The following is a 26935-nucleotide window of genomic DNA, read 5'->3' as shown; positions in this document are numbered from 1 at the left end:
ATCCTTTCTTTGATGATTATTTTATTAGGAGTTAAGAACCATTGAAATGAAATAAAAAGGAATTAATAGTAAGTGCTTGTTTGGAGTCTCTTTTCAGAGGCACAATAAACCCATTAAAAACCTACTTTTTTCCAAATGTGTACACATCACTGGCTTTGACAGCGACAGTCTGTGTAAAAAAACAGCAGTCATCAACCCACAAACCCACAATCAAGGGGCAGAAACCATTCTTATTTGTTTTTTTAACAAACACATTATTTGGTAATTGACACTATATAAATCTGCATGAGCGTTATTATTTCTGACCAATTTAGTTTAGATTTTCTTAAGTTGCCTCTCCTTTTCCTAGTCTGAGGTACACCGTGTCAGACGAATGACACAAGCACACACAAAAAATGTTTGAATAAATTTACCCATTACACAAATAGCTACTTAATCCATTTATATGTTATATATATATATAGAAGCCACATTACCTCATGGAATCCATGAACAGTAAGAATACTGCGAACCAGGCGGCTCTCTGTTCGGACTATCTTGTAAGCCAAATTATACCGTTCTTCAGACAGAAAAAGAACAGAGTAAACATGAAAATGTATGTTTAGATCTTTCACAAAAGTGATGTTTTAAACTGATACATACTAATCTATAACAATCAGCTATAACAATGGAAGAAAAAACTCATCAACCTATTTTTCCCTAATAAGACATGCTTTTTCCATTGTGATTCAGTGCTATTTATTAGTTCAGGGGAAAAAACTACACAAACACACAGTTTTAAAACACACTTTTCCGAGTTTTACGAGTAAAAAACGCATGATTTCGTCTATTTTTCCATTACCTCCAACAGATCGGATATTGCCATCTTTGGTCACTATTGCTTCTGCGTGGAAAACCAGGATTGGGATTTTCCTACTGCTCCCACTCCAAGCTATGCAAGGGTGATCCCTGTAGGCACACAAAATTGGTGTTTTGAAATGTCACCTCAACACCTCAAACCAACCAACTAACCCACAGCACGGACTGCAAACCGGGAGAATGTTTCACTATAAAAAAAACACTGAAACATTTCATCACATCAATCCAGCGAATTAAAAAAAAAAGAAAAAAGAATCAAGGAATGTAGATTCTTGATGTATTACATGTCACTTGACTGCAATTATTTTCTTTTTATTATTACTTTTAAAAGTCTTATACAGAAATACAGAAATTTTGTCAAAGATGTTTCAATGCAGGCCTCATTTTTGCACATTTGTTTTATCTTATGATGTTATAAGAGGATTTAAATTATGAACACTGTTCACACTATAATCTTTAACAGCAGTTCACAAAAAGCAACAGACTAAAAAAAAAGAAACTTTGCACTCTCTATTCATATGGAAGATATTCGTACCTGTAAGATCCAAATTAGAAAGCTTCTAAGTGATCCATTGCTATGATGTACTAGGTCTCGCTTACTACCATTAACTACATTTTATAAAGCCTCCGAGGTCAACTGGGGGCCATTAACATGACTACAGTTTTAAACTGCTTTGCTAAATCAGGAGAGGCAAAACTGAGGAGACAAAGAATCAGTACGAAAGTGCTGGGCAATTTACACTTTGATTAATCAACAACAGCTGGATATACCACATACTTCGGGTGCAGAAACAAAGTGTAGCAGAGATTAAACCTTCAGTACCAGTCAGTCTTCGTTAAAAAATAAACAAAAAACGTTTGGAGTGTGGGAAATAACACAGGTACATTTCAATGTAAATATATTAAATTATATTATGAGCTACAGCTTATGCACTATAAAAGTGAAGTCAAATACTGATAAACACAGGCTAGAACTCTGTAAATTCTCCTGGATTTCAATAAAACTAACTGCCCTGCTGAATCACATTAGCATCTTAACTATTCTTAAGCAGCAGGCTGTCCTTTGCAAACGTACTGAACATGCTGGAATGCTACTCACAGAGTTTAGAGCTATACATCAGTGCTCAGTATACTGTACCATGTATCTGTCCTGCGCTGAAAGACTGCAGTCATTTACAAATTGTGTTAGTGATGTATTCAAATTATTTTTAAACGAATTAATAATTTGTATCGCTATCATAAATGTATTTAGGGCATGTCATCTACTAGTTAGATAAAACATCCGAGAGAAATAATTAACACAATGCCTTTTGATAACCGAAGCCTACAACAAACATACAATATATCAGCCTCCGATATATACAATAATAGTGGAATAATAGTGGAATCCTTAATAGTGGAAAACTGAAAATGATCTTTTAAAACTTATAATTTGATTATTTAAAACTTGAAGCACTAACAGACTACAAAAACTGAACATTTTTAACCTTAAAAAGAGAAGATTGAGGAGACATGATTTAAGTATTCAAAATCCTCAAAGTCAGCCTCATGGATTTAGTCAAAATCTACAGTAAAATACAAATCATGAGAAGACTCATGTGGAAACTACACTTGAAGTGAAGGAGAGAACATGAGGCACGTTTCAAAAAGGGCAGAGGAACCATGTAGCAGGCTGTCCAGCCATGTTGTTGAAACTGATACCCTGGCTCCTTTCAAGAAATAGTTGAATAGGCCTTTCATCAATCAGTCAGATGAACTTCCACGTGTTTGAAACCGTTCTTAAGAAAACACTTCATAAATAATTCCTCCGTCTCCTGATGTAGACCAGCTCTGGCGTTCATGGCCTCCAATACATTATGTTGAATAATGCAAATATCTGGTCACAGGTGATTACAAAAATAGAGAAACACAGTAATTTGGCCCATGGGTATTGTAGAGCACATATGAAAACAAGGCACTTCAACACAACATGTTTTTGTATACGTTTTATTTGATTTTTTGAAGCTTCTAATCATGTCTGCAGCAACAACCGTAGTTGTATACATTGGCACGGGATTTGCAAACTGCTTTTTTAGTGTCAAACTAATCCAAACTAACACCTGTCTCCTACTGCAGTGTACACACTTCATAGTATAACTGCGTCTACTCACTCTTGCTCATCTTCAGAGGATGATTCTGAATCCTCTTTATCCCGGATCAGGGTTGGCATTTCCACTATGTAGAGGCCACAGCCCCCTGATACAATCTGCTTTGTGTCAGCTTTTAGAGGTTATGGGTGCAGGCATCTCTAACCAGCTCAGGTAAGTCTTTGTTCTACTGCAAAAAAAAATAAAACATGAAATCCAAAAGGTCAGACAGAAAGCATCTCCAAATACATGTCTCTTACAGACACTACATCCCTTTGGAATTCCAGCTCTTACACTCATTTTCTTTCCCCTGTAAAGAGAAAGTTAATGCTAATGAATTCATTTTCTCAACATTTTATCCAATACACAGCCAAAGCTTATTTCGGCAAGCAAGGCAGGATACACCCTGAATGGGACACGCCTGCTTCGCAGAGAGAGACACGCTCACACCAGGACCAGTTTTCCCTTTAGACTGTGGGAGGAAAGCGGAGCACCTAGAGGAAACCCAAGCGAACACAGGGAAGACACACACGCTCCACATAGACAGCACCCCAACGACTGAGCCCAGGGTAACAATACTAACCACTGTGCTGCCATGCCACGCATGTCTTTATCTATCAAAATATACTTTATTTCTAAAAGCAACATCTCACAATAGAAACATTCTCTCCTGAACTTCACGTGCAATAAAATCTTTCCAAACAGGGGTTATCAATCTTTGCAAGTGGATGATGGGGCCGGATCTTGGACCACTTGGACCACCGGATCTTGGTCCATCAGGATCTTGCTTTTGTCCATCAGATCAGTCCCCGTACAGGGCCCACAGTCCTTTCCAGCACTCACTCGCCGTGGAGAAACCCCATTTAGCTCCATTCCTTTTGAGGTCTGCAAGTATCCTCTCCTCCAGTCTTTATGTATTTTTTTTTATGATAAGATCACTTAATTAGCCATTTACAATTTCTTGCATTAGGAATTTTGTCTTTTCGCATACCCCAGCTTGCTCTCCATGAGACACACAGACAGAGAGAAGCTGGAGGTCAGAGCGCAGGGTCAGCCATTGTACAGCGCCCCTGGAGCAGCTGGGGCTGCGGGATCCAGCCACAGGTGCAGATCCTTAGCCACAGAGCCACTGCTCCATGTCTTTATGTATACTCTTAATTAGGTTTCTAACCCAATCACCTGCAAACAGGCCCTACGAGACATGGGTCAGCAGGGCCATTTGCCCCGAGCCTCACCTCACCCAACGGTGCATGGTCCTCCACTTTAACCCTTTGGCTGTGTTTCTCAACTTGAGTCGAATTCAGAACTTTTACTGCGATTCTTGTGTTTCCACAAGACCCTGACAATAAAGGATCTGCCATTCCTTAAGGTCTCTTTTCTGCTGTTAAACAAGCCTTCTGAATATATAGTATGTAACTGAGGTTTAAATTAAACACTTTGCTATGTTCCTTTCTGGAAAAAAACAAAGAAAACACTATCAACACAATTTCAAAGCCAGCTTTCAAGGATTCTGAAATCCTTGTTTTCAGAATGAGCAGCACCCTGAGCCAACAATCTCCACGCACCACATTTCAACAGCGAAACTTTAGATGACCACCAAATCTGTTTTGGTTAAGATGCTACTCAGACAGTAGGCTAGCCCTACACTGCAGTCAACACTGTGGCAATGTTAAAAAAAAAGTCTGTGGCCAGCTTGGAACATTACTCATTTGTAAGTGCAAACATGACGTTAATACAGTTGGTTTTGTGCCTATTTTAAGAAACATACAATATTCCACAACTTCGCTGACGCCAGGAAACGATCGTCGCTTTCGTCATCTTACTCTAATGACAAAGTTGAATGCAAGTTGCCCCGACAAACTGAAATCATCTCAAGGTCGCAGGAAATCGATCAGTCTCCACCGTTTTTCTCCGCAGTAAGTCGGTTACGTAGACAGAACAGTTAAGAAGATGCACTTTTGTTTTTCATTTTGGTTTATTAAAACAATACATTCCACCTTTGACGCGTGTCAAAGAAACAAACTGAATGCGCACTTCCTCCTTTTAAAGCAGTCGAGCTATGACACTGAAATCACCCTGAAAGCAAGCAAAGAAATGCATTTTTAATCTCACAACACACTGTTCCGGTAGCTAGCAGTCCTTGCACCTCACACTCTCTCTATCGGGGGTAATTCAAGGTAACCAGGTGCTGTTACTTCACCTTTTCTAATCACTACCAATTAATCTGCAAAGGAGACATTTGTTTGCAATTTCAGTACAACTCACTAGAAGTCACATTTATGCACTGCGGTATTACTTACCTCTGTTATGTGATTATTTTTGTATTAATGCGTTCGGGGTCATTTCTTTATTGTTATTATCCCATTATCTAATCCACAGCTCCAGTTTCGTTTCCAGGCGTAACTACAACAACTAACCGGCAACCAATGAACGGAGCATGCGCTTCCGCCAAGACCTGAATGGACGTGACGTCCTACCTCAGGACGCACAATTTGAACACGGGAGAATGCATCTGAGCATGCGCCGACCAAAGCCCCTCCCACCGACCCTTGTACAGACTACAGCACAGCAACTAGCGCATTGCTCCAGAGTTTTCAGCCCGGAGGCGTGAGGCGGAAGCTTAAAGAAAACAAAATGCAGCCAGCAAGGCTATGATTGGTGGAGCGAGTGAAAGAGGGCGGGGTTTTGTTTTCGCTTGATCAACGCACGACTCGATGGGACCAGGTGGTGGGGCCTCTGATTGGCCACATTAAATGTCCGTCAGCCCAATCACGACAGAGTGACAGCCCCCTTATCCAAAAGACTCTTATTTGTGTGAGAGGTTCTGTACATCCAACCAATTAAATATCTAAAAAGATTAAAATGGTGGTGGTTTCTGTGTATAATGCTATGTTAACAATGCTGCGGTACTGAGGTAAGAAGAGAAACCCTTGTATGTAAATACGAATTATAATCCATATTGATACACTGCATTACAGCCTTATATATAGCTACCTGATTACATAAGGAAATTCTGATATCGGTGACAGTCATGATTACAGTATTTTAGCCTAATTCACGTAATTCATCTGTGATATCTTCGTCGTATGTTTTAAACTACCTCTAGCTACGTGTGACTTTGTAATCTGGTATTCAGGTATTCACAGTAAATGGTCTGTTCAGTGGACTAACGAACAGTACATGATGTGTAAAGCAAAGCGCAATTTGTAGCTGCAATCAGTGACTGAGGGAATTCGTTAATTAAATCCATATATATATATGAGGTTTAAATGTGATTGTTAGATGATGCAGTCTATACAGCATATACGTTGTCATATTTCTCCAGTTGGCTAGCTCATCGGTTCCATATAAGTGAGGTTTGTTTTAGAGTTTAAAAATCTACTGTATGTCAATGTTGCACGATCTGGCTTCAAGAAGAATCTAATTGGATAACTGATATATGACATTAGTATTATATTAAACTGTTGTACTATTTCAGTATTGCGTGGCTGTCATATGGTACATTTAAAAGCTATCAATCCGCGCACCGTTATTCTAACATACTGTGCATCAAAAGTAATCTCGTGGTAGAACGTGTTCATATGTATTAGAAAAAGTTTACAACTGTGAAATCTTAAGAAATGCTTCTGGCGTCCATAGGATTAAATGCTCACAGTGGGACACTGGAGTGACCGTTTCATAAACGCTAAATCACCTGAGAGAGATGGGCAGAGGCGATTTAGCGTGCTCATTGTCAGGTCTGGTAAAAATCGAGAAAACCCACAGTTGGAAAGCATCGTCCGCAGTTTATTAAGAAAACAGCACCTTAGTGCCGTGGGTATCAGGAGTCTGCTCCAGTGAGGAATCAAGGTTCGGCGCAGATCGCCCCCAGCAGACATCAGCATGTGCTGCGAAAAAAATTCGCTGTTGTGCATTACAAACCACTCAATGGGAATTCCAGGTCAGGTCACTATAGAGGTCCATTGTATTCCAGTCCACAGTAATTGACCGGACTCCGACTGCACGGCACAGCGCCGATCATGTCCTAGGGTCTCACTTGCTGCTGTTCCTGTGGGCTCACCCTCACCGCACCCTATTGCACGCTTGTGTAACAACAGCGGGGAGAGCTGAGGAGACAGTTAACGCTGTGGATGGCCGAGTCATCAGATCGGAGCGCAGCTGAACTTGTGTGGTATGAGCTGGGACAACACGTGGCACCTAGGGGCGCCGAGACCGGTGAACCAACAACTGTCCTTTGAGGCTTTGCGAGGCTAATGGGATAGAATGCCAAAAGACCACATCAGCACTGTGACACAAAGCATGCCCTGCAGACGCACAGCTTGTATAGCTCCTAATGGCGATCGTGCCTACTACTATGACCTTTGATGTTTACAGTACGCCACTTATTCTTCAAATGCGCTGATGGGAAATCTCAATCAGCATAATGAATTTACTTATGCCAGGTATGTTTGGTGAAATGTCAGAGCACCTTATTATGCTCCTGATAATAAGTTTGGAATTTGTTGAAGGTATAAGTGACACTTCATTCTGAAATTCAGTATACAGTATGTTTTAATACACAATCCTCTTCCAAGAGGGCTTCATACAGTTTGTAACGAGCTGTAGATCGGATTCGTGGGCGATTCCACCCTAAGGCTGCAGCATTTCTCATTTAATACTTCATAAATGTGTTTCTGTTACTGTCACAGTCACATTGTAATCAATGTGGACTAGTGGTATAGATGATCGGACCCTATGTGGTGTTAAAAGGAATCAGGTCAGACTTCCAAGGGACGAGAGACTAAGTTCGAGGTCGGGGTAGGCAGGCGAGGTCAGGAATCCAGTAGTCTAAACAGCGAGGTATCCAAATTCAAGAGACGCGAGGCAGAGACGGAGTCGAGGTCGGAGGCAGAGCAGGGCCGGGAGTCCAGAGGTCGAGCCAGCGAGGTATTAAAATTCAAGAGACGCGAGGCAGAGACGGAGTCGAGGTCGGAGGCAGAGCAGGGCCGGGAGTCCAGAGGTCGAGCCAGCGAGGTATTAAAATTCAAGAGACGCGAGGCAGAGACGGAGTCGAGGTTGGAGACAGAGCAGGGCCGGGAGTCCAGAGGTCGAGCCAGCGAGGTATCCAAATTCAAGAGACACGAGGCAGAGACGGAGTCAAGGTCGGTATCCAGTTAACAATAAATGAAGAAACGCGCACAAGAGAAAGGCTATGACTATCTCAACAGTGAGCGAGGAGTGAAGGGGTTTATATGTTAAAGCAGGGAGTGCCGTGCTTATACTGTAGCTAACGACGGCGCAGGTGTGTAGGCCGGGAGGTGCGCGCGGGAGTATGGTTCGTGACAGTTACTGTACATCTGAATATGTAGACTGTATCAGATCAACTGATGATGAACAGGCGTTGTGCTGTATAATTGCTAAGCGATGCAGCAGACTTTGTGTTTTACTGGTTTTAAGAAATTTAATTGATCTAATATTCGGGAACGTAGGGTTCTGTTTCATTTGAATAAGCTATTTTGTTTTTATTTGTGACTCGCTTTCCTCCTCCTTTATTTTCAGTACCGGAGGTGTGCCGCAATGAGTCGATTCCTGAATGTGCTTCGGAGCTGGCTGGTAATGGTATCTGTCATTGCCGTGGGGAATACCGTGCAGAGTTTTCGGGATCACAGCTTTCTGTCCGAGAAATTGTACACTGGATCCCCAGAGTTTGGTGAGCCTTCACCTTTCTTGCTCTTAAGGTTTCAAATGGGATGACTGAGAAGGAAAAGATGGGCACATCCATCATAGCAAGTTGACAAAATGTGAATACCACAGGATCCTGAGTAACTAGGTGATTTACAGCATTGCACATACAGTACAGTATGTGAAGATCTCAAGCTTTCTAGATTTCTTATCGAGATGATTGCAGGGATTTGACCCATGCTCTTGATTCTCAGGTGTTTTTACAAACTAGATAAGGAAAAGTGGGTTAAATCACTTGAGTTCTCGGAACAGCCAAGTCTGGAATAAGCTGTTTACCGAAACTCCATTTTCTGCTGGAGAGCAGTGGGTGGTTTTCCTCACTTTGCTCTGTGATGAAGCAATGCTGACACACCCTGGTTATACCACATTATAGACTGTAATGAAGACCAGATCCAGCTACGCAGATCATAACAGGCACTCATCTGTTTTCTACCACCATCTGAGTTTAGATGGTAGGAGGGAAAATGCTTATAAGGAGAACATGGTTAATTAATGTAATTAATACCAATTGTAAATGCAGTGTTGATGCCACAAACTTTGATCACTTTTATACATATTTTCAGTGGTTCACTATCACACTTTTTTAGCTGCAGTATATAATGTCACTTTCTCCATGGATCAATCAGTTATTGTATGTTTTTTTTTAAACTTTTCACGCCTTTTCAGATTTTATTAATGACATTAAGAAATCAGCCAGCTCTTGGAGCGATAATTAAGAGACACAAGTGGGCCCTGTATCACCTGTGCTAATTGCTGCCAATGACTGATCTGCCTGCTGGTTTAGGTTTTCCCTTGCTCTCCGCCCTTGGTTTAAAAAATAACCAAAAGTAAATTATTTTCAACATCTTCAGTTAATAATTTTCTGCAGTCTCTCCTCAACTTGCAAATTAACAATTAACTCCTAAATTAAATAACTCCTAAATTAAACTAAATTGATCTTAATATGTAATCCACTGATGAGTAACAGACATAGGTGAATAAAGATCGCTCACAATGAGTCAGGGTTTTTCCCTGATAATTGGCAATATTTCAGCTAGCACCCCTGAATGAGGGCAGTACTGAAGCCTACTAATTAGCAGAGGGTTCATACCAATTACAGATCAGAGCAAAGTGCCTTTATGCTGCCTAAAATTGATCTTTTCAGTAAATGGCCTTCAAGCCCGAACCTTTGGAATCTGGACCCTGCTGTCTTCTATCATTCGCTGTGCCTGTGCCGTCGACATACAGAACAAAACGTAAGGAAAAAAAAACCTTTTGGTTTTTAATGATGTTTCTCAGTTTGGACTTGTTATATGTACCTGTTCTTGGGGTCTCCACCCTTGCCGCTCATGCCCTGCCAGTTCGTCCCTCACCGGCTGGGCGCGAACCCGGGTCTCCGGTGTCACGCCAGAGGGATCTTACCAGCTGAGCTAAAGGAGAACTCCCTCAGCCCGGGCAGCTGAGATCCCTGTTATACGCAGGGGCGTATTCGTGTCATATACTGTACATACAGTGCTGTACATCAGTCTGACCCGTTTGTTTGTTTGTTCGTTTGTTGGATCGCTCGTTTTGTTTTTCAAATTAAAAGAAAATGCTCATGGACAAGATCGCAATCTCTGCAGCCGCCTGACAATTTCAATGCCACTGTTTCGCATTGCTCCTGGGTCTGTGTGTGCTGCCACTGCGATGTAACGGCAGCTCTACGACATGTCTTGCAGGCTCTATCATATCACACTCTGGACATTTGTTGTGGCTCTGGGTCACTTCCTGTCCGAGGTGTTCGTGTACAAAACTGCCCTGCTGACGATTGGCATCATGGCCCCACTAATTGTGGCAAGTAAGTATTGCAGTGTTGGGAATGGACACCGTGTATAATATCACACTTTTAAATTTGATTTTCACATTCATCTTTGAAACTTCTTTAGCTGCGGTTTTCTTATATACTGTGCGTCAAAGGAAGCCTATCATTTCTAAGTGCAGCACAGTCACAAAGCTACCATATCCTTTTTGTAGCAGGCACACTAATGTAATATTGTAATATTTGTTTTAAAAAAAAAACCTATTTCCAGCATTTCTTTGGGGGGAAAATTACGATCCGTTCTGGACCCCAAAAAATGTCGCTCCTGCTTTTACTTTTTTCCCCCCCACCAAAAATGTCAAAAGAAACAATAATATCTTCCTTATTATTTCTTCCTTTATACTGTGGTTTAGTAATAAAAACACAGCTTATTACCTACTGTAGTTAGACATCTTTAATCGTACCCAAGTACAGTACTATACAGTAAACAGTTCATTTGCTTTTTGTGTAATTACACACAATTTTCATTTTTTTTCTTAGTACCTTTGGGGTCCATGGTAAAATCTTAAACCCAAATATTCTTAAGAAAGCGAGAGCGCCCGCAATAGCGAACGACACAGGAAGACATGGTGAACCATGTCACGCTTCTCTCCTGCTCACTCTCACCCAGACGAGTTCGTTGTTTGAAGGTGATGCGAACAGTCAACTATGAAAACAAGTGCTATGACTACTCTCCTCTTCACTCTCTCCATTTGGGAGAGGTTTCGAAATTCTTCTTCGTGGTTGGAAACTCTCGTTACGCGAAACATGGGTGACGATCCCAACTGCTTCTTAGTATCTGATTATCATTTAAAAAAATAACAGTCTTTTAAAAAGAGGTACACGGGCGTTTAGCGATGTTTCTTCGTGAGCTTATTTTGCGGGGTGCTCACGGCTGCCGTGTGTGCCCACAACACTATCGCAAAGGCAGAAAATGCCAGTTAAAGCGAAACAATGCTACTGGCGAGTCCACGGGCAATGGTTGGCCAGAGTGGGGCGCCAGTTTCCTACAGCCCTGGTGGCCTCACGCTGCTCTGCCCCTCTCTCGGCAGGCTTCTCCATCGTGGGGATGTTGATTGGTTTCCAGTGCATGGCGGAGCCCCAGGAAGTGATGGCGGCGCGCCCGAAGAAACGCAACTGAGCCGCCAGCCCGTCCCGCTCGGCGCCAGGCGGCGCGCAAGGCTCCGGGCGACGGCCGTGGAACTGAACGCAAACGTGTCCATGAATTTGTCAACCACGGCTGACGTTTTTAGAAGCTTAAAACCTGCTTCCTTTTTAAAATAAGAATGTTTAAGAGCCAAGTCTTTTTCTGCATTTATTGTTACAGAAGGCCTGTTTTTTTTAAAAGGTGAAAAGAAACGCCACCACTACTTTGTACAGGTGACAGGATTATACACTAGTTATTGAAATACAGCATTAATACAGCGAAGAAAGGAACTTCTTTCTTCACTCCTACATTTTATAAAGGAGTTTTGTTTTAAACGAAATAACTAGTGTTTTGTCCCCTGGATTTGTGCCATATATGACCATTGCATGATCTCTTTAAAAGATCGTGGTAAATTTTAGTGAAACCATGTACTATATACATATCATGTGAAAGACAGCTGCTAAATATGGAAATATGGTCTACAAGAAGAAAATGATTATGGTTTAATAAATTTAAATAAAGGCAAAATCAATTTAGTGGCAGTAAATATGGTATTCCAAAGTAGTTTGCCTTTAAAGACAATTTTGAAATGTAAAAAAGGCTTTTTTTAAATCCTGAGATCCTGAAAAAAAAACTGCACTTGTACTAGACGCTCATTTTTACCAGTACGCAAGAGCACTGCTAAGCTGCTGATAACAGAATTAACCAAACCATAAAGAATACATCTTTTATTTCACCAATAGATCAGTTAACATTGTACTCAACTGAATACCAGACGATAAAGTATTTAATAATTTTACAAAACTATAACAATCTCCATCAATATCCATTATTAAATAGAACTAGGTATTTATATCTTTTAATTTAGGATATAAAAAAAGAGAGCTCAGCTTGGGTCAACACTGTAATAAAACATTTCTCATAGAATTATGTGATAATTACAGTACAATATAAAACAATTAAATATGGACTAAAAATAACTAGACATTTCAAAACAATACTCCAAGATGGATACCCTGTCTGGTCCCCTGATCTACAAAGATGTAGAAACAAGCTATTAATGTAGCTTTATTCAGTAACCAAGAGCACATTGTATATAGTTCAGGGTGGCAGCTGCGTCAGCATGCGTAGGCTGCAAAGGAACAAGTAATAGGTTTATTCCATGCTGAAAAAAAGAAGAAAGAGAACACAACGTTTCGGCCGTGGAGCCTTCTTCAGATGTGAGAAAGACAGGACAGTAAGCAAAGGTAATGTAGCGGGAGAGCAAAGGCTGGGAGAGAGGAGGAGTGAGAGGCAGGAGCAGGGGACCGAAAGAGAGGCCAATCAAGAGGTGATAAAAGACGAATTCCTAATGCAAGAAATTGTATAGGGCTAATAAAGAAACATTATCATTATTACATTATTAGGTGTGAAGTCAGAATAGGTGTAGAGAGGTGTGAAATGAAACCTCCAATGAATGGAGAGAATTTAGAAGAAAAGTAGTCTGTCGTTAAGAGAAGGGGGAAGGTGTGATCCTAGCTGCAGGACAATTTTGGTTTCTGTAGTCTTTCTGGTGTATGAGTTCAGAAAACCGTCTTTGAGAACACAGACGGAGAGATTAGAGTGGTCGTGGCCGTCAGAGGTGAAATGAGAAACAATGGGCTTGGAGAGATCTTTAATCTTTGCTTCCTTTGCTTTCTGCCTGGTCTTTCTCACACCTGAAGAAGGCTCCACAGCTGAAACGTGTTTTCTTTCTTCTTTTTTTAAGCATGGAAAAAACCATACTTGTTCCTTTGCATATTGTGTATAGTACGTTTAAAAAAATCTCCAATTATGTTTAAAAACAGCATTTTAAGTAATAAAAATCAGTTATAGTCTTCAATTAATGTTATGCACTTCAGAAAAAATCAAAAATGTCTGTACCATTTTACAAATGTCACAGATTTTACCACATTTATTACAGATTAGGTTTCCAGAAAAAAACTAGATGTTATACATTTAGTTAGTGTCACAGAGACAAGTAAATACAGTATGTTTAGTTTTCAACAACAAAGTCATTATTCTCAGTTTAGCTCAAATTCCCACAGCTAAGAATGTGTAAGTCTCAAAATCCAATTCCTGGAGTACCTGATGGTTTTTGTCTAACCCGAGTAGTCAATTAACCTAATTATTTTCTTAGTTACACACAGTATATACATGATTCTTCTTTAGGCATTTTGGAACTCATGACCCAAAACATTCAAATAATCATAGATATAGTCACCTACCTACTCCTGGTTGTATTACAGTTTTGAATTTAACAAAATAACTAGATCAGCTCTGTAACTGAAAGAAAATAAGAATAATTACAAACAGGTAGTCATTTGGCCCTGTTTAATAGCTTTAGTTGAACAAAACTCAGAAGACACTAAGCACTCCAGGAATCGAATTTGAGATCCCTGCCGTATACAGTATATGGTCCCAATAGGTATTCATCCCCAAGTTAGTTCTTTGCCCCAGTGTTCATGTATTTATGGATGCAGAATGCTACCAACAGTATTTTTATGAAGAAAACAAATACTATAGCACAAAATACGCCTTTAAAGTGTCATGTTTTCAAAATACAGAAAAAAGTGAGTGTTTTGCATTCTGCAGTTTTATGACACAATGATATTTTGAGACTTCACTAGATATAAAGCACATAACTTTGTAGTAGTAATCAAGGCTCCCAGCATTACAGAGGCATGTTTTCAAAATACAGAAAAAAGTGAGTGTTTTGCATTCTGCAGTTTTATGACACAATGATATTTTGAGACTTCACATAGATATAAAGCACATAACTTTGTAGTAGTAATCAAGGCTCCCAGCATTACAGAGGCTAAAGTTTGCAAAATAACTACAATAGACTACAAATTTACAAACATGATAACAGAATATTCTTTAACTCCTTACATATTTTTCTTTAAACAAAGTGATTTTGCACAAATCCTTTTATTTGAACTTTATATCTTACCCTAATCCGCACATTTTTATTTTAAAATATACAATATCATATACTGTAATGCATATTTCAGGAATTTACGGGCCTTATCTGCTCTTATATGGTAGTTACATTTACCGTTTTTAATCTATTATAACATATATATTTTTAAGAGTGTCAGTGTATATAAATGCATACCTAATGGAGTCAATTAATCTGTAACTGATGCACTTTAGGACTAGTGATGCTAACCACTGGAAGCAACAGGAGCTTTTCCATTGTGCAACAGATGAGCAGCAAAGTTCAGCTATTCTGGGGGGAATTGGGTTAAGTAGATTCCCAAAAACACTTATCCCAAGCACATTGGTTTTCAAAGTATGTAGCCAATGAAACAGCAGAGAATCTTAACGTAAGCTATTGTCTGAGGTAATTGCTGAGTGTGCAGCCTTTAATACGGTTTGTGCATAACATCCCAAAAGCTTTCTACCTTTAATTATCCCTCCTTAAAAACAAATCAGATTTTTTTTCCCCTTTCACATAGGGTAGAATTGATTAAAACATGTGAACACCTATCAGCCAAAGCATGATTCCAGTCTCAAGGCCTGTATTTCACACATCTCTTCAATGATAATTTTGGTCTCTTCATGCCGAGGAGTGGCCAGCACGAGGGCCTGCTGTATAAACACTGTCAATTAAAAAAAAATCAAATACTGTTAGAAAAACATCAGATCAGTCCAGTAAACAAAATTAAAGAGGAAAAACCCGGTTGTCAAGTTCTTTTCCATGCATCTCGTGACGAGTCAAGTTTGGAAGCCCACAGACCTAGTTATCTCTCCCCTTCCTCCAACAGGCCTGGCCAGGGGAAGGAGGAAGGATGTATAGTACTTCCCCATCTCCGTCCTTGTGCCGAGGACAGTGACGGAGTGCCTGGCTGTCCCTCCTCCGGTGCTCTACAGCTTGGACTCTTCCACAATTACCGGACAAGAGATGGATCGTTCCGCATCATCTACTAAACTCTGTTTATTAAAGAAAAGAAGAAACAATAAGCACTCGCCCCAGTGGGTAACAGCAGGCGCTCACAAGTGACTTAGAACACTTTATTTTAATACCTTAATACCAAAATAAAACTATTTAGGCACAACCCTGAAGGTACTACAGAAGCAAGCTAAAGCAGTCCATTTAAAGTGACTTAAGCAGTTGATGAAGCTGAATGTAATTAATAACGGCCCATTTAAAAACAAAAACTAACATGCATGATGTGAATTATATCTCACTATCTATCTTACTACAGGGGAAAAATGTATTTGTTTATTAAGCACAGTATCTACACACTGTACACAAATGGAAAGTTACATGTTTTTCAAGTCTATTTTGACAAAATGGTATCTCATGCATAATTTCTCTGGACTCATTTTAACCGTGTTTTATAATGATTCCGTTCTCATCCAAGCTGCAGTACAGGTACTCCCGTTGAGCAAATCCAAGTGACAAAAATCCCACTTAAGGTAAAAAGTTGTGGACGGCCTCAGACATGTTCAGACTTGCTCTGCCCTTGCCTGAAAAGCATTCATATTGATGTGAAAGGTGCCAGTCTCTGTGCAAAGGTGACATACAGTTTTATAATTTAAGTACTGTACAATAATTACATTGTAAGAGTATAATTTATATTACTGTAATAATAACAATAATGATAATAGCTGTAAGTACAAACGTCTACATAGAAGAGTGTGTTCCGACATAAAATTCAGCTTACTAAGATCGTACGGAACATGCAGCGGCTTCATGTTAGTCAGAGAGCACCTTTAATAACACTCAGAATTGATCTAGTGGAAACCAGTGGAAGCTTTGAGTAAATTGATGATGCTCATAACATACATATATAGTAACCAGGACAAATGCACATCTTTGTACATATACAGAACATTAAAAATGTTGATAGACACATACACTGCATACATATGAACAACAGTTAGTCAAGTTCAACTGGCTCCTGCAACACTGCTGACTGCTTTAAAATTGTAGAGGCCTGTCTGTTGATTGTCGAGTCCTGAAACACGTAGAGTATTTTTTTGGTCCTACAACAGCCCAGTTTCTAGCGACGTGTCTACACAATGTCTCTAATCTTTATGATGTACTAATGGGAGTGTTGTGTGTGTGTGTGTGTGTGTGTGTACATATGTATCAGAACCTGCATCTGTCAACATAAAAAGCCACTTTTCCATGCAGTCATTTTTATTTATCAAGACCAGTCAGATACATTTCACTATCAGCACCCACGAAGCAAAGTTTGTAAAAACAAAAATGCTAACTCCTTTTGTACAGACCACAAAGCTATTAATTAAAAATGATAAGTGATAATACCTGGTCTTTAACTCCAAACAGACATACATTAAAAAAAAAATCAGAGCTCTATCTGAAGTACTAAAAAATGTTATGCAATTGGACCTATAAAATAAAGATCTTAATTTCTCTTTAAAGGTAGTCTTATAACCCTGAGACAAGGCCGCACTCAAGCATGCAATGACAGCTCCTCCTGGGGCACTGTTGTAGGAACACCTCACTGCGGTGCTGGTACTACAATACTACAATAAAGACAGTGCAATGTGCTGATGTGCCAGAATATCCTCCACAGTCTGGAATCCAGTCGCTTTAGCATCCTAAAAGGTGGTCTCAGCTCAAGTAAGTTAATGTTAGAAAGCTGCCTGGGCCTAATTAGTGGTAAGAAGAGACAAGTTAACAGGGTGATTTTGCCAAAAGATTTGTGAACAGCACACTCCATATGCAGCCAATTTAAAAGAAGACCTCCTAGTGTAAGCCAGATCCTCAGCAATCATAATAAACAGCTTTATGCTAATCGCTGGGCTCAGCTGAGCATGCCCTACAGTCCTTCGGATTATCCATTAACTTGTCAAATGAACACTCCAAAGGTTACATTACTATCCAAAAATGTTCAGGATTGTAAATCTGCATATTTGGCTGTATTACCGCATAATTAGAAGGGCTGATGAGTTTTAAGACCTAAATTACTAAAGGCTCACATGTAACTTGCAGGTAAATTAATAACTATACTCTAAGCTTGCAACCATCCTTGATCTGAACTTTTCCCACCAGCTGTGCTCCAATTCAGCTGACATAGCAGGAAAAAGAGGGAAAACCGGAAGCCCGATGCATCTAGAAATACCGCACAAATCACAGAAAAACAAATCAGATCAAACAAAAGTGCCTGATTGGGTGCAGGTGGCAGTTGATCACCCTACCTTGACAAGCCTGCGTTTGTGTTTAGTGTGGTGGGGCTACTGATCAGTGCTGGAGGTGCAAGGGGTTGATGGGAGTGACAGCACCATAATCCAGAGGTGGAGAGCGCGAGTCTGTTGCCTGGAACGACAGCCTGGTGTCACGGACGTCCAAAGGGACTAACCGTGGGGAGTAGGAGAGCGGAAAAAGACCCATATGCGTAGCGGCGAGACGGGAAAAAGGCCCGGACTCATTAGTGCAAAGAGTTCAGGAATGCCGTATAGAAACCTATGCCCTCAGGGAGCGGACGTGGGGCGCCCTGGTGCTAGGCGGGTCTCAGGACATCCGAACGTCAAAGCTGAGCGAGGACAGAGTGCAAGACCCGGAAATATATAGCCCAAGGGAAAGAGAGGGACAGGAAGGACAGCAGAACAGAAACTAGGGACAGGACAGAGAAGGAGCGCCCTCTGGCTGCAGAGGGCGTGACACCTGGGTCACGATCGGGAGCGACGAGGCACCGACTGTCTCGCCAGCGCGCTAACACCCGTGTCTCCAGTAACATTCTGTGCTGCTGAAAACTCCAGGGCAATCCAATCGAGAGCAGACACAGCATTAAAGACGATAGATAGGCTGTCTTCAGGAAGGATCCCCTTTTTCCAAACCTTCTCAGATGTCAGCTGTACTTGCTTTTTGCAAGCAGGATTACGGATCCCCTCAGTCGGAAGCTCTTGATCCCTCAGCATGTGGCTGGGTTTTATCACAAGCCTGACAGGGATCTGAATCCACCAGCACTGAAGACTGCACCAAAAGAAGCTCCTCATCCCACTACACCAGTTTCTACAGAGTGCACAGGAATGGATGAAACCTCACATTAATGCTCTTTGTTAAGGTCAACTACAACATGACTGGTAAAGAGCCGTAGTGAATGGTGTTAAATCTGGAGGATTCAAGATTTAAATACTTCACAGACTACGTGTTGTTCAGTGGTGACAGACCAGGTCCTGGCCTTTGGAGTGATTTTGAGGCCCATGGAGCAGGGCATTTGACATTCGTGAACTGTCTTGTTAGAAATTTGCTTTCAAATGCTAAAGTTATGTCAAAGTCAAATCCTACATCAGAAAATTAACTTTTGTCCATTTAATGTTCATCCTGTAATTGGGGTTGTGCTTTTCAATATTTCTCTGGGAAGGGAGAATAATTATGTTTTTGTTATATAAACCATGTGCTGTTGAGGTAAGATTCTAGACATTTATATCCCAGATACTGCCTCTCTAAATTTCAGATATTTAAAACGCATTTTGATAGATCATAATGCGGTGGCACAGAATGTTCTAGGAGACACAGACAGCGGTCCTGAAAGTCAGTGTTTGGAACAGAAAAGTGTACTACCTGAAATAGTCCTGGAGGCATGATTTAATCACAGGATTACCATGAAAGATAAAAATTGCTACTGCGGCTTCACCTCCACCACCAAGAGCATTAAAGAAACAGAAAAATGAAATCAAGCGGCAGCGAACGTGAAGATTATTGATGGAAATGTTGAAGAACAAATTCCAAGCAGATCCCGGGGAAAGGCTGATCTGTTTCTTTGATTTTTCTCTGCAAGAAACACCCTGCGGGCTTTCATCAGTGAACAGACAGAATCTCTGCCTCAGCCCATTCCAGTGATTACTCAGGCCACGTTACTTTACTTGCGTTTCATACCAGCCAGTCTCCCGAGGAGATGGGGAGTTTGCAGGATTCAATTATTTCAATTACGTTCACTTGATTGACTAAGGCAGTCACTTTACCACTTTACTGTGAGCTTTTCAGAACATTAACAAGCAACTAATAAGAAAAGAGTGACAGGTTAATCATTGTTTTTAAAGCATGGGTGGAGTTTTCCTTATACTGTACTGTATGTAAATCTCTGTGAGCCTAGATCTGAAAGATTAGTGCATTAACACTGTTTAGACAGATTTACCACTCTGACCCTAAGAAGAAACACCCAGCAAAGGATCTGTATTCTGTCAAATAAAACTGATGAGCTCCCCACTGAAGGTATGTCTATGTAGTGGTGAACAACTTTGCTGAAGATCACACCTAACACCAGTAAAACCAATCAGTGTTAGTGTTTCTGACTTTCCATTAATATGCTATTGTACTCTTATGCTGTTCCATTTTATACCTAACCTGCATTTTAGAATCACCTGTTTTAATTAGTAATGTTAAACAATGTATTTTCACAACTAGGACCAGAACACAGAGAGGTGAAATTTCTATTGAATAAATAGCAAGTTTTAAAATCTCACAGATTAAAGTATGTTCTGTTGGAGCTGAAAAACTGCTGAAAGCTGAAATTACAGAAAAGACTATCAAGCAAACAAAGGCATGAAGATACAAAATGATAACCCACAGAGACAAGCATGACTTCAAGGAGGGGGAAAAAGTTTTCAGTGAACCAACTGAATACAAAACAGCTCGTTTTGTCCTTGAAGATGAGCAGATTTGGTGTAGACCCAGAGATCCCTATAGTGAAGGCCTGTCTGTGCAAGGGTATCCAGGAGAGAGTACAGCTGCCACCACATGCTCAACACACCCCCAGCACACGTCCCATTCACCATACACACACTGGGCCAGGGCTCACTTACGCGGGATGCGGCCGACATATTTGCCTTCTGTCTCCGAAGATCGGATTTTATCAAACCTGTAAAAAGGAAGAGAATGCAGGTATGGGTTCAGCAGGTGGGTGGAAAACAAGATATTTTCAAACAGCCATGAACAGAGGAGCTGTGTTAACAAAAACTGATTAATTCCAAGTTTCTATTAAGAAGCCTAAACAGCATCTGAAGACTGACTAAACTGTTCCGGGCTTCTTCCTCTAGAGGGCACTGTTGTGCAGCAATACACTTTGAACAACAGCTAGTGCTGTCACTGAGCACAAATTGCTGTGAAGGCAATTACACTAGGAAAGCCAGAGAGACTTGTAATCAATTGCTTTGTGGCACTATTGAGTCTGGTGGAAAGAATCCAATACATTCAGCAATACTTCAATATACAGCATATAAAAGTATTCTTTGAAGTTATTGTTCTGACAATTTACTTCTGAGAGTGGATGAACTGTCAGCGTCATTACAGCACTGCTGTAAGGAGAGAGGAAATGGCCACGACTACCAGGAAGACTTTGTGAACATGTGTCTTCCGTCTTCTTAAGACGGAGCCCCCTCACCTGTAATAATGGTCCCGATCAGCAGAAACACACAAAGGAAAATGTTTCCCTTTAACGTCCCGAAATTGTCAATGATCTTCCCCTGGGCGATTGTAAAGATGATGCCAAACACCTGGGAAGAGAGACCCGTAGTGAGAGCCCAAGCTGCATGTTAGCCAATGAGTTAATTCAATTCCACTGACGTCAAAGCCTGAGCTCGATCCTGGCCTTCAGGTGAGCTTCTCCTGCCTGGTACTTACTGCCTTATTCTCTCAACCCCGGCACCTGATTTTAGATCTAGCGCTTAGATATGAGTGGTTGGTTAATGGTATAACGTGAGAGAGAGACAGTTAAAGCTAAAAAAAAAAATTAAAACTAGCTCTGAATTCAGATAAGTCATCAGACTCAACAAGAGGAAAAACGGAGTAAAAACAGAGCTCACTGTTTGCTTTGTGACTGTTATCAGAACCAAGAGCATGTCCAAACAGACACTGCACATCAAAAAGCTATTCTAGAACTGTTAATGATAACCAGTCAGCAGAAGGAAAATTTTACTTCAAGAGTAGCTTTCATTCCATTTTTTTTGTTGGCAACTATCTCCTTAGCTTTACAGAGGTATTTGCTTTCAGTGAGTGCACTACAGAAAATAAAAAGGCAACATTTACATTTTTGCGCGAGTGTGCACATTCTTATGGCAGAAAAGTGTAGTCAGATATTTATCAGACTCACAAGTTCTCTGGTAAAAATAGCCCAAGCCAGAGATTCTGGAATAGGCTATTCTTTATATAGATATACAGTAATCCTTTATCAACCCGAGAGGGTTACATTCCTGAAAATTCTCTCGCGGAAGGTAAAATTTTCAAAATCAGCAAAATAGGGTTAGGGAACTGAAGGCACTATTCACCCTATTAAAATTCTTTAAACATTTTTTTCCATTTATAATAAAGTAAGACAATAACATCAGAGTAAAGAAAAGCATCATAGATTACAGAAATAATATCGTATAGTTTTTTACCTGTATTGCCATGATGACCCATGTAGATTGGGTCACATGGCACGCACTATTACTTACTGTAGTTCTTTACTAAGCACTATGAAGCTCATCACGGACCTATATTGCTCAGCAACACTGGACTCTTCATCCTTTCTCATACACTTAAGGAGCCATTTTAATTTATTCATTCATGAATTAATTTATTATTAACTAATGACAACCTCTTTTATTTAGGAAATCCCTATCACAGACACTTATTTGTAAAATCAGATACTAATAACCATCAAAGCCCAGTGCAACACTGTACACTAATATGCGCAAAACACAATGTGAGAGGAACTGCGGACACGATCACTCGCGGAGGTGGCTGAGAAAGAACGAGATCAGACGATATAGTCGCTCTCTTTCCTCCCACACATCGCAGTTTACGGGTGCTTCACAACTGAGGGGCGCGCGTAAGGTCCACATGAATATTCAAAACCACGCCATGTAAATTTGTGTATGGCAAGGGATTACATTATAATTATATGCATAGGGCAGTGTGCTGCTGCCGTAAAATGAATTTAAGGAAAATAAGCTTTGTGAACGTCAATTTTGTTTTCACTCGCACGATTCAGTTACTCCATTTTTTACCGACACCGGCAAATCCTGCGATCAAAACGATCAGGCTACCTCAGGGATGCGTGTAACAGGGTACTGTACGTGGAGGTCAGTCCCTGGGGCCAGTTACAGAAGTGACATCATCGCCCTTTGTAATCTAGCCCAGGCAGAGCCTGCAGTTTTATGGCACAGTGGAAATTGTCACCGTGAGCAAAACCTGGTCAGTATCAGAGCAGAAAAGTACTCTGGTGCTACGTACAGTCCTCCTGAGGCAGAGGACTGGTCTCTTGCCAAGGCAAGGGCACCGGAGCGACTGGGATCGAACCCCAGCAGGGCCCAGGAGAGGCGCACCCCTCACGTGTGTGTGTGTTACCTGAGCTGAGCAGTTGAGAAGGCCCGAAGATGTGCCCTCAGACTCCGGGTACGTCAGCTCCACCGCAAACTCAAAACCGAGGGGCAGGTACCCCGTCATAAAGAACCTACAAGGAGAACAGCAGCAGGTTGAGCTCCCACACATCACTTCCACTGGGCAATAACCACTGCGGTTCTGTTTTTCTTTCAATGACAGCTACAACCAGGAAAAGGGACGGGCATTTGCATTGTTTCAGCTTTTTGCTGTTAGACACTGATTAAGACCCAAGTGTAAGAGGGAATTTGCCTTCTAATCCAAATGATTCCATCACAAACAGAATGAAAAGAAAGAGGATCGATCGTGAGGCCCACTAGAACAGCAGTGGGTCCAGGCTGGTCTAAGTGAGGATTCAGAGGAAGAGGTGGCTACATCCCCCTCTGCTACAGGCAGGTGACAGGAACTGTGGCAGATCAGGATTATCCTGCCACCACCTTAAGGGGATTGGGGCACTAAGCAGACCTTCTTTTCCATTCGGGATACTGGAAAGAGCAGGGAAGCAGGGTGGATTACAGTATCTGCCCCTCAGGGTAGGCTCAGGTCTTACCCCAGCAAGGCGGCTGTGATGAACACCACCCACAGGTGTCCCAGGCCAAGGGTGAAAGCATACACGATCATCCCAACGAAGGACATCAAGTATACAGCCAGCGTCGTCTGTCTGGAGAAGGAACCCCCAAAAAAAACAGTCAGGAAAGAGTGGTTGCATTTTTTCCATTCAAGTCTCTCTATGTACAGTTTATGTACACGTCACAAGAGGTCAAAACCTCCCGGATGTATGTTTGTAACAAACCCAAAGTAAATAGCAATAAAATTGCACAAGCGAAGAATTTCAGAAAAGTACTAGATCCCTGGATTGAAATAAAGTGCCAGGGGAGAGCTTCTGAAAGTTTGAGCAGGCCTAACTGTGACAATGATGATAATCCCAAAGAAAACAGACTTCAGGCCTCATCAGCACTGCCAACACAGTCACACATGAAGAGGAAAACAGGACTTAGCTGAGTTCTATAAACCCTAAACTATTCTTATCACTGGTCTGTTGTAAACAGCCCTGTTACCGTATTGTCTGGAGTATAGGGGTCATTCCAATGATTTTTATTATTATTTGAGAACGAGAACATTTTCTCTATGTTCTCTATGAAGTGATATTTTGTTAATGTCAAATGTACACCTTTCTCTGTGGACATTTCAAACTTAATCACTGCTAGGGTCAGCAATTTATTCGTATTACTGAAGACACCTGTAAAATAGGAATCGAAAAAGTCTCGGCCATCTGGTAATTCTTAACTACAGACCCTTGTCAGACTATACAGAAACTGACAGTGCTGTCCACGAGGATACAGGAGAACAGTATTGCATTGACAGCTGTTCAACAGGAAATGAAAGACATGAAAACTAGAAGTGGCTCTTTTTTTGTGGAAGGGTATTTTACGGGCCTGTATGTACGAATGTGTGCCAACGAGAAAGAAAGAATATCAAGAATGTTCTTTAATGTACTTATGGTCTGGGATAAACCTTTCCCCAAGCACACACTTAACACAAATGAACAGATGCTGGGGAAAAAGACAGCTGAACCCTGAGGACAGCATGAAGCAGCTGGATAATCAACCCCAACCCTCAAGAACTACTGAAAAGAAGTCATTTGGAGCCCTGAAAGCAAACTACTAAGACAACAAGTCTTCAGAGTAAAACACTACAGAGCTACATGAAACCATTGTTCGTAAGAGGTAAAGATGAATCACTGGGGAGAGTTTATGTATTGATTCTCTCCTGTAATAGCTGTCAGGTTATTTTAGTTCTAATTAGTGAAAATGATTTTTTTCCCCCATTAGTCCTTCAAATGACTCAATGAGCAGAAACCCCAGATCAAGGTTGTGTTCTTTCCCTTGCCTTACAGGTGACACTCTGTTTATTTCTTCAGGTGCTGACTAATTAAATGTGGACCTATTGTATGGACTGTTGGGGAGGAGTGCGACAGTAGCTGGATAATAAAACAGTTCAATTTAAAGGCTTGTTTTTCCCAACATATTTGTGCCAAGGCTATAGTTTGTGCGAAGTGCACGGCAAAGACTTTTTTTTTTTAAATTTAATACTATGTAAGATATGCCAAAAATTAAATCCCCGTCTTTAATGAAAAGGAATTGTTAACACCAGCAATCCAAAAGGTGTCTAAAAACATCTTGAACACGTAACACTACAATTCTTGAAGATATGCAAAAAGAAACGTCCAAGAGCAACTCTGTTTCACATTTCCAGTGGCTGAGCTTCACCTGCAGATGTTTTTTTCAGTGTGTTTGCTTTTGTGGGTGTAAAGGAATTTCAGAAAAACATCTCGAAGGTCCTATAATCTTAAGTGATATACAGATCAGGATATCAGCAAATACCCTTTTCCAAACTCATCATACAGTATAGAGAAGTGTTACAAGAACAAGAATGTGAATTCCAGGAAAATATTGCTTGCTAATGCTTATATCTAATGTACCAGTTTAAAAACAGAATTTGTCCTATATCTACTATTGATTTACTATTAAATAAGCCTTAGGTATGATTATTAACACTGTACCAGTATTAGCAAATCCTTTTATCAGATATTAAGTGTATAATTAATTGAACTATATAGGAAAATAGTAGCTCATTATTGCTTTATATTTCTAATGAATTTGAATGAACTGAATATTAGGCTGCTATTTTGAACAGCCTATTAGGTCACTGCTCTGTGTAACAAAGCGGTATTAATTGGCTTGCTGGAGGAATATAAAGTATGTCACAAAAACAACACACAGAAAGCAAAAAAAAAAACAAATCTTGGTAAGAATTCAATATCGGCTCGCTCACGGAGGATAAGCAACCACCTAATTAAGAAGGTGACCATCCGGCATTTACGAAACCCAAGCCAAATAAAACTTCCTATAATCCCTAGCTAAATCCACAATGGAAACAAATTCTGTACTTCTCCATGAGTTTCCACGCTTCGTAACCCAAGGATTTAGCCGGAAGGCTGTTTGAATAAAAGCTGTCAACCTCTATTGGAATGAAAATCTATCGGATGTGGCACTAGGTTTTTCGGGATCTTCCGAGAAGCTTGCACTGGGAGAAAAAAAACCTCTCCAATTCATCCAGCCACGAGCCTTTGGAAAGGCGATTTTAAAGACAATTCAAGGGCAACGAGCCTTATTGACTGGAGGGAAGCGACAGTCCTCAGTCCATGGTGAAAACAAGTCTTTAATGAGAATTAGAAGGCAAATGAATACAAACTCCATTGCACGAACCTCAGTAGCACATATTGGGTAATATTTGCATATTATGACTATTATGGAAGGTTTGGGCTATGAAGAACATCAAAGTAATAAATAAGAACAGGATATCGGATTGTTTTAATAGAGTTTACATAATTTAATAGTGTTTGCATACGTGGCTGTACCTATTCACACAATCTACTGTACGATCCTACAACGGTAAAATCTGTCCATTTCCAATTCATGAATAAGGAGCATTTTTAAGGTGCTGCTATCTGTTATGGTAGTGTGAGTCCCATTCTAATAAATCCTTTTTCCTTATTTGCATACTGTACACTGATGTAGAGTTGACATCACAAGAAAAATTGATAATGGGGATGTGTATTTTAACAGCATGAAACATATCAGTTGCTGGTGAGAACAGTGAAGGTCTGACAATGGGGAAAATGTCTTCCATTTCCGTATGATTGATATGTCGTTTTTTTCTGATGTATTGGCATTGCTGTGTTAGCAGGGTATTATAGAGAAATCATCAGAAATAAGGTAATAAATTCTCATTGCTCATGGCAACAGGTACCAACTTGATGGAGTTTGTTAAGGTGGTTGTCAGAAGAAAGGTGACTTAACTAATAAACTAGATTTTATTCCTTTAAACTGCAAAAACTAGATTAG

At 40.6% G+C, this 26935-nt stretch overlaps 3 protein-coding genes across 8 annotated transcripts in view; 1 reads left to right on the top strand and 2 right to left on the bottom strand.

The window, feature by feature from the left end:
• Positions 1-5470, bottom strand: part of ttll5 (tubulin tyrosine ligase-like family, member 5) — a 64812-nt gene extending 59342 nt beyond the window's left edge. Inside the window, exons 1-4 of one of the 2 annotated variants that reach the window (XM_015350322.2) lie at positions 5285-5470; positions 3009-3174; positions 842-948; positions 477-559 (exon numbers count right to left, since the gene is read on the bottom strand). In XM_015350322.2, coding sequence (XP_015205808.2) covers positions 477-559; positions 842-948; positions 3009-3067 — 249 coding nt within the window. In that variant the 5' untranslated portion in view covers positions 3068-3174; positions 5285-5470. The remainder of the gene's footprint in view (positions 1-476; positions 560-841; positions 949-3008; positions 3175-5284) is intronic. The other variant, XM_015350323.2, reaches the window with a different exon arrangement.
• Positions 5471-5788: 318 nt separating this feature from the next.
• On the top strand, positions 5789-12215 carry erg28 (ergosterol biosynthesis 28 homolog). 3 transcript variants are annotated; one of them, XM_006632202.3, is made up of 5 exons: positions 5789-5898; positions 8523-8673; positions 9850-9940; positions 10403-10521; positions 11574-12215. In XM_006632202.3, the coding sequence occupies exons 2-5, from the start codon at positions 8541-8543 to the stop codon at positions 11660-11662; spliced, it is 432 nt and encodes a 143-aa protein (XP_006632265.1). In that variant the 5' UTR covers positions 5789-5898; positions 8523-8540; the 3' UTR covers positions 11663-12215. The 3 variants fall into 3 exon arrangements, with proteins under 3 accessions (XP_006632265.1, XP_015205812.1, XP_015205811.1); XM_015350326.2 differs by having other exon boundaries at positions 5826-5916; XM_015350325.2 differs by lacking the exon at positions 5789-5898 and adding an exon at positions 7952-8125.
• Positions 12216-12381: 166 nt separating this feature from the next.
• Positions 12382-26935, bottom strand: part of LOC102686140 (FLVCR heme transporter 2) — a 37760-nt gene continuing 23206 nt past the window's right edge. The window contains exons 6-12 of one of the 3 annotated variants that reach the window (XR_011190214.1): positions 23578-23688; positions 22995-23100; positions 21049-21160; positions 20471-20526; positions 17864-17981; positions 15429-15622; positions 13587-15291 (exon numbers count right to left, since the gene is read on the bottom strand). Coding sequence is in view for 2 of the 3 variants with exons in the window: in XM_069193167.1 (XP_069049268.1) it covers positions 17907-17981; positions 20471-20526; positions 21049-21160; positions 22995-23100; positions 23578-23688 (460 nt within the window). In the remaining variant the exon portion in view is untranslated. Of the gene's footprint in view, positions 15623-17863; positions 17982-20470; positions 20527-21048; positions 21161-22994; positions 23101-23577; positions 23689-26935 lie in introns of all 3 variants that reach the window. The other 2 variants (XM_069193167.1, XM_069193168.1) reach the window with 2 other exon arrangements.

Source organism: Lepisosteus oculatus, chromosome 8 (assembly GCF_040954835.1).
Source record: "Lepisosteus oculatus isolate fLepOcu1 chromosome 8, fLepOcu1.hap2, whole genome shotgun sequence".
Taxonomy (NCBI): Eukaryota; Metazoa; Chordata; class Actinopteri; order Semionotiformes; family Lepisosteidae; genus Lepisosteus; species Lepisosteus oculatus.
The sequence above is the reverse complement of the archived record's forward strand: the minus strand, read 5'-3'. Positions and strand labels throughout refer to the sequence as shown.

Bases quoted from the DNA above. Each gene is read 5' to 3' on its own strand.
- erg28 (XM_006632202.3), top strand. From the start codon at position 8,541: ATGAGTCGATTCCTGAATGTGCTTCGGAGCTGGCTGGTAATGGTATCT. The intron at 8,674-9,849 runs GTGAGCCTTCAC...TGATCTTTTCAG, and splicing joins CACTGGATCCCCAGAGTTTG to TAAATGGCCTTCAAGCCCGA. The intron at 10,522-11,573 runs GTAAGTATTGCA...CTCTCTCGGCAG, and splicing joins GGCCCCACTAATTGTGGCAA to GCTTCTCCATCGTGGGGATG.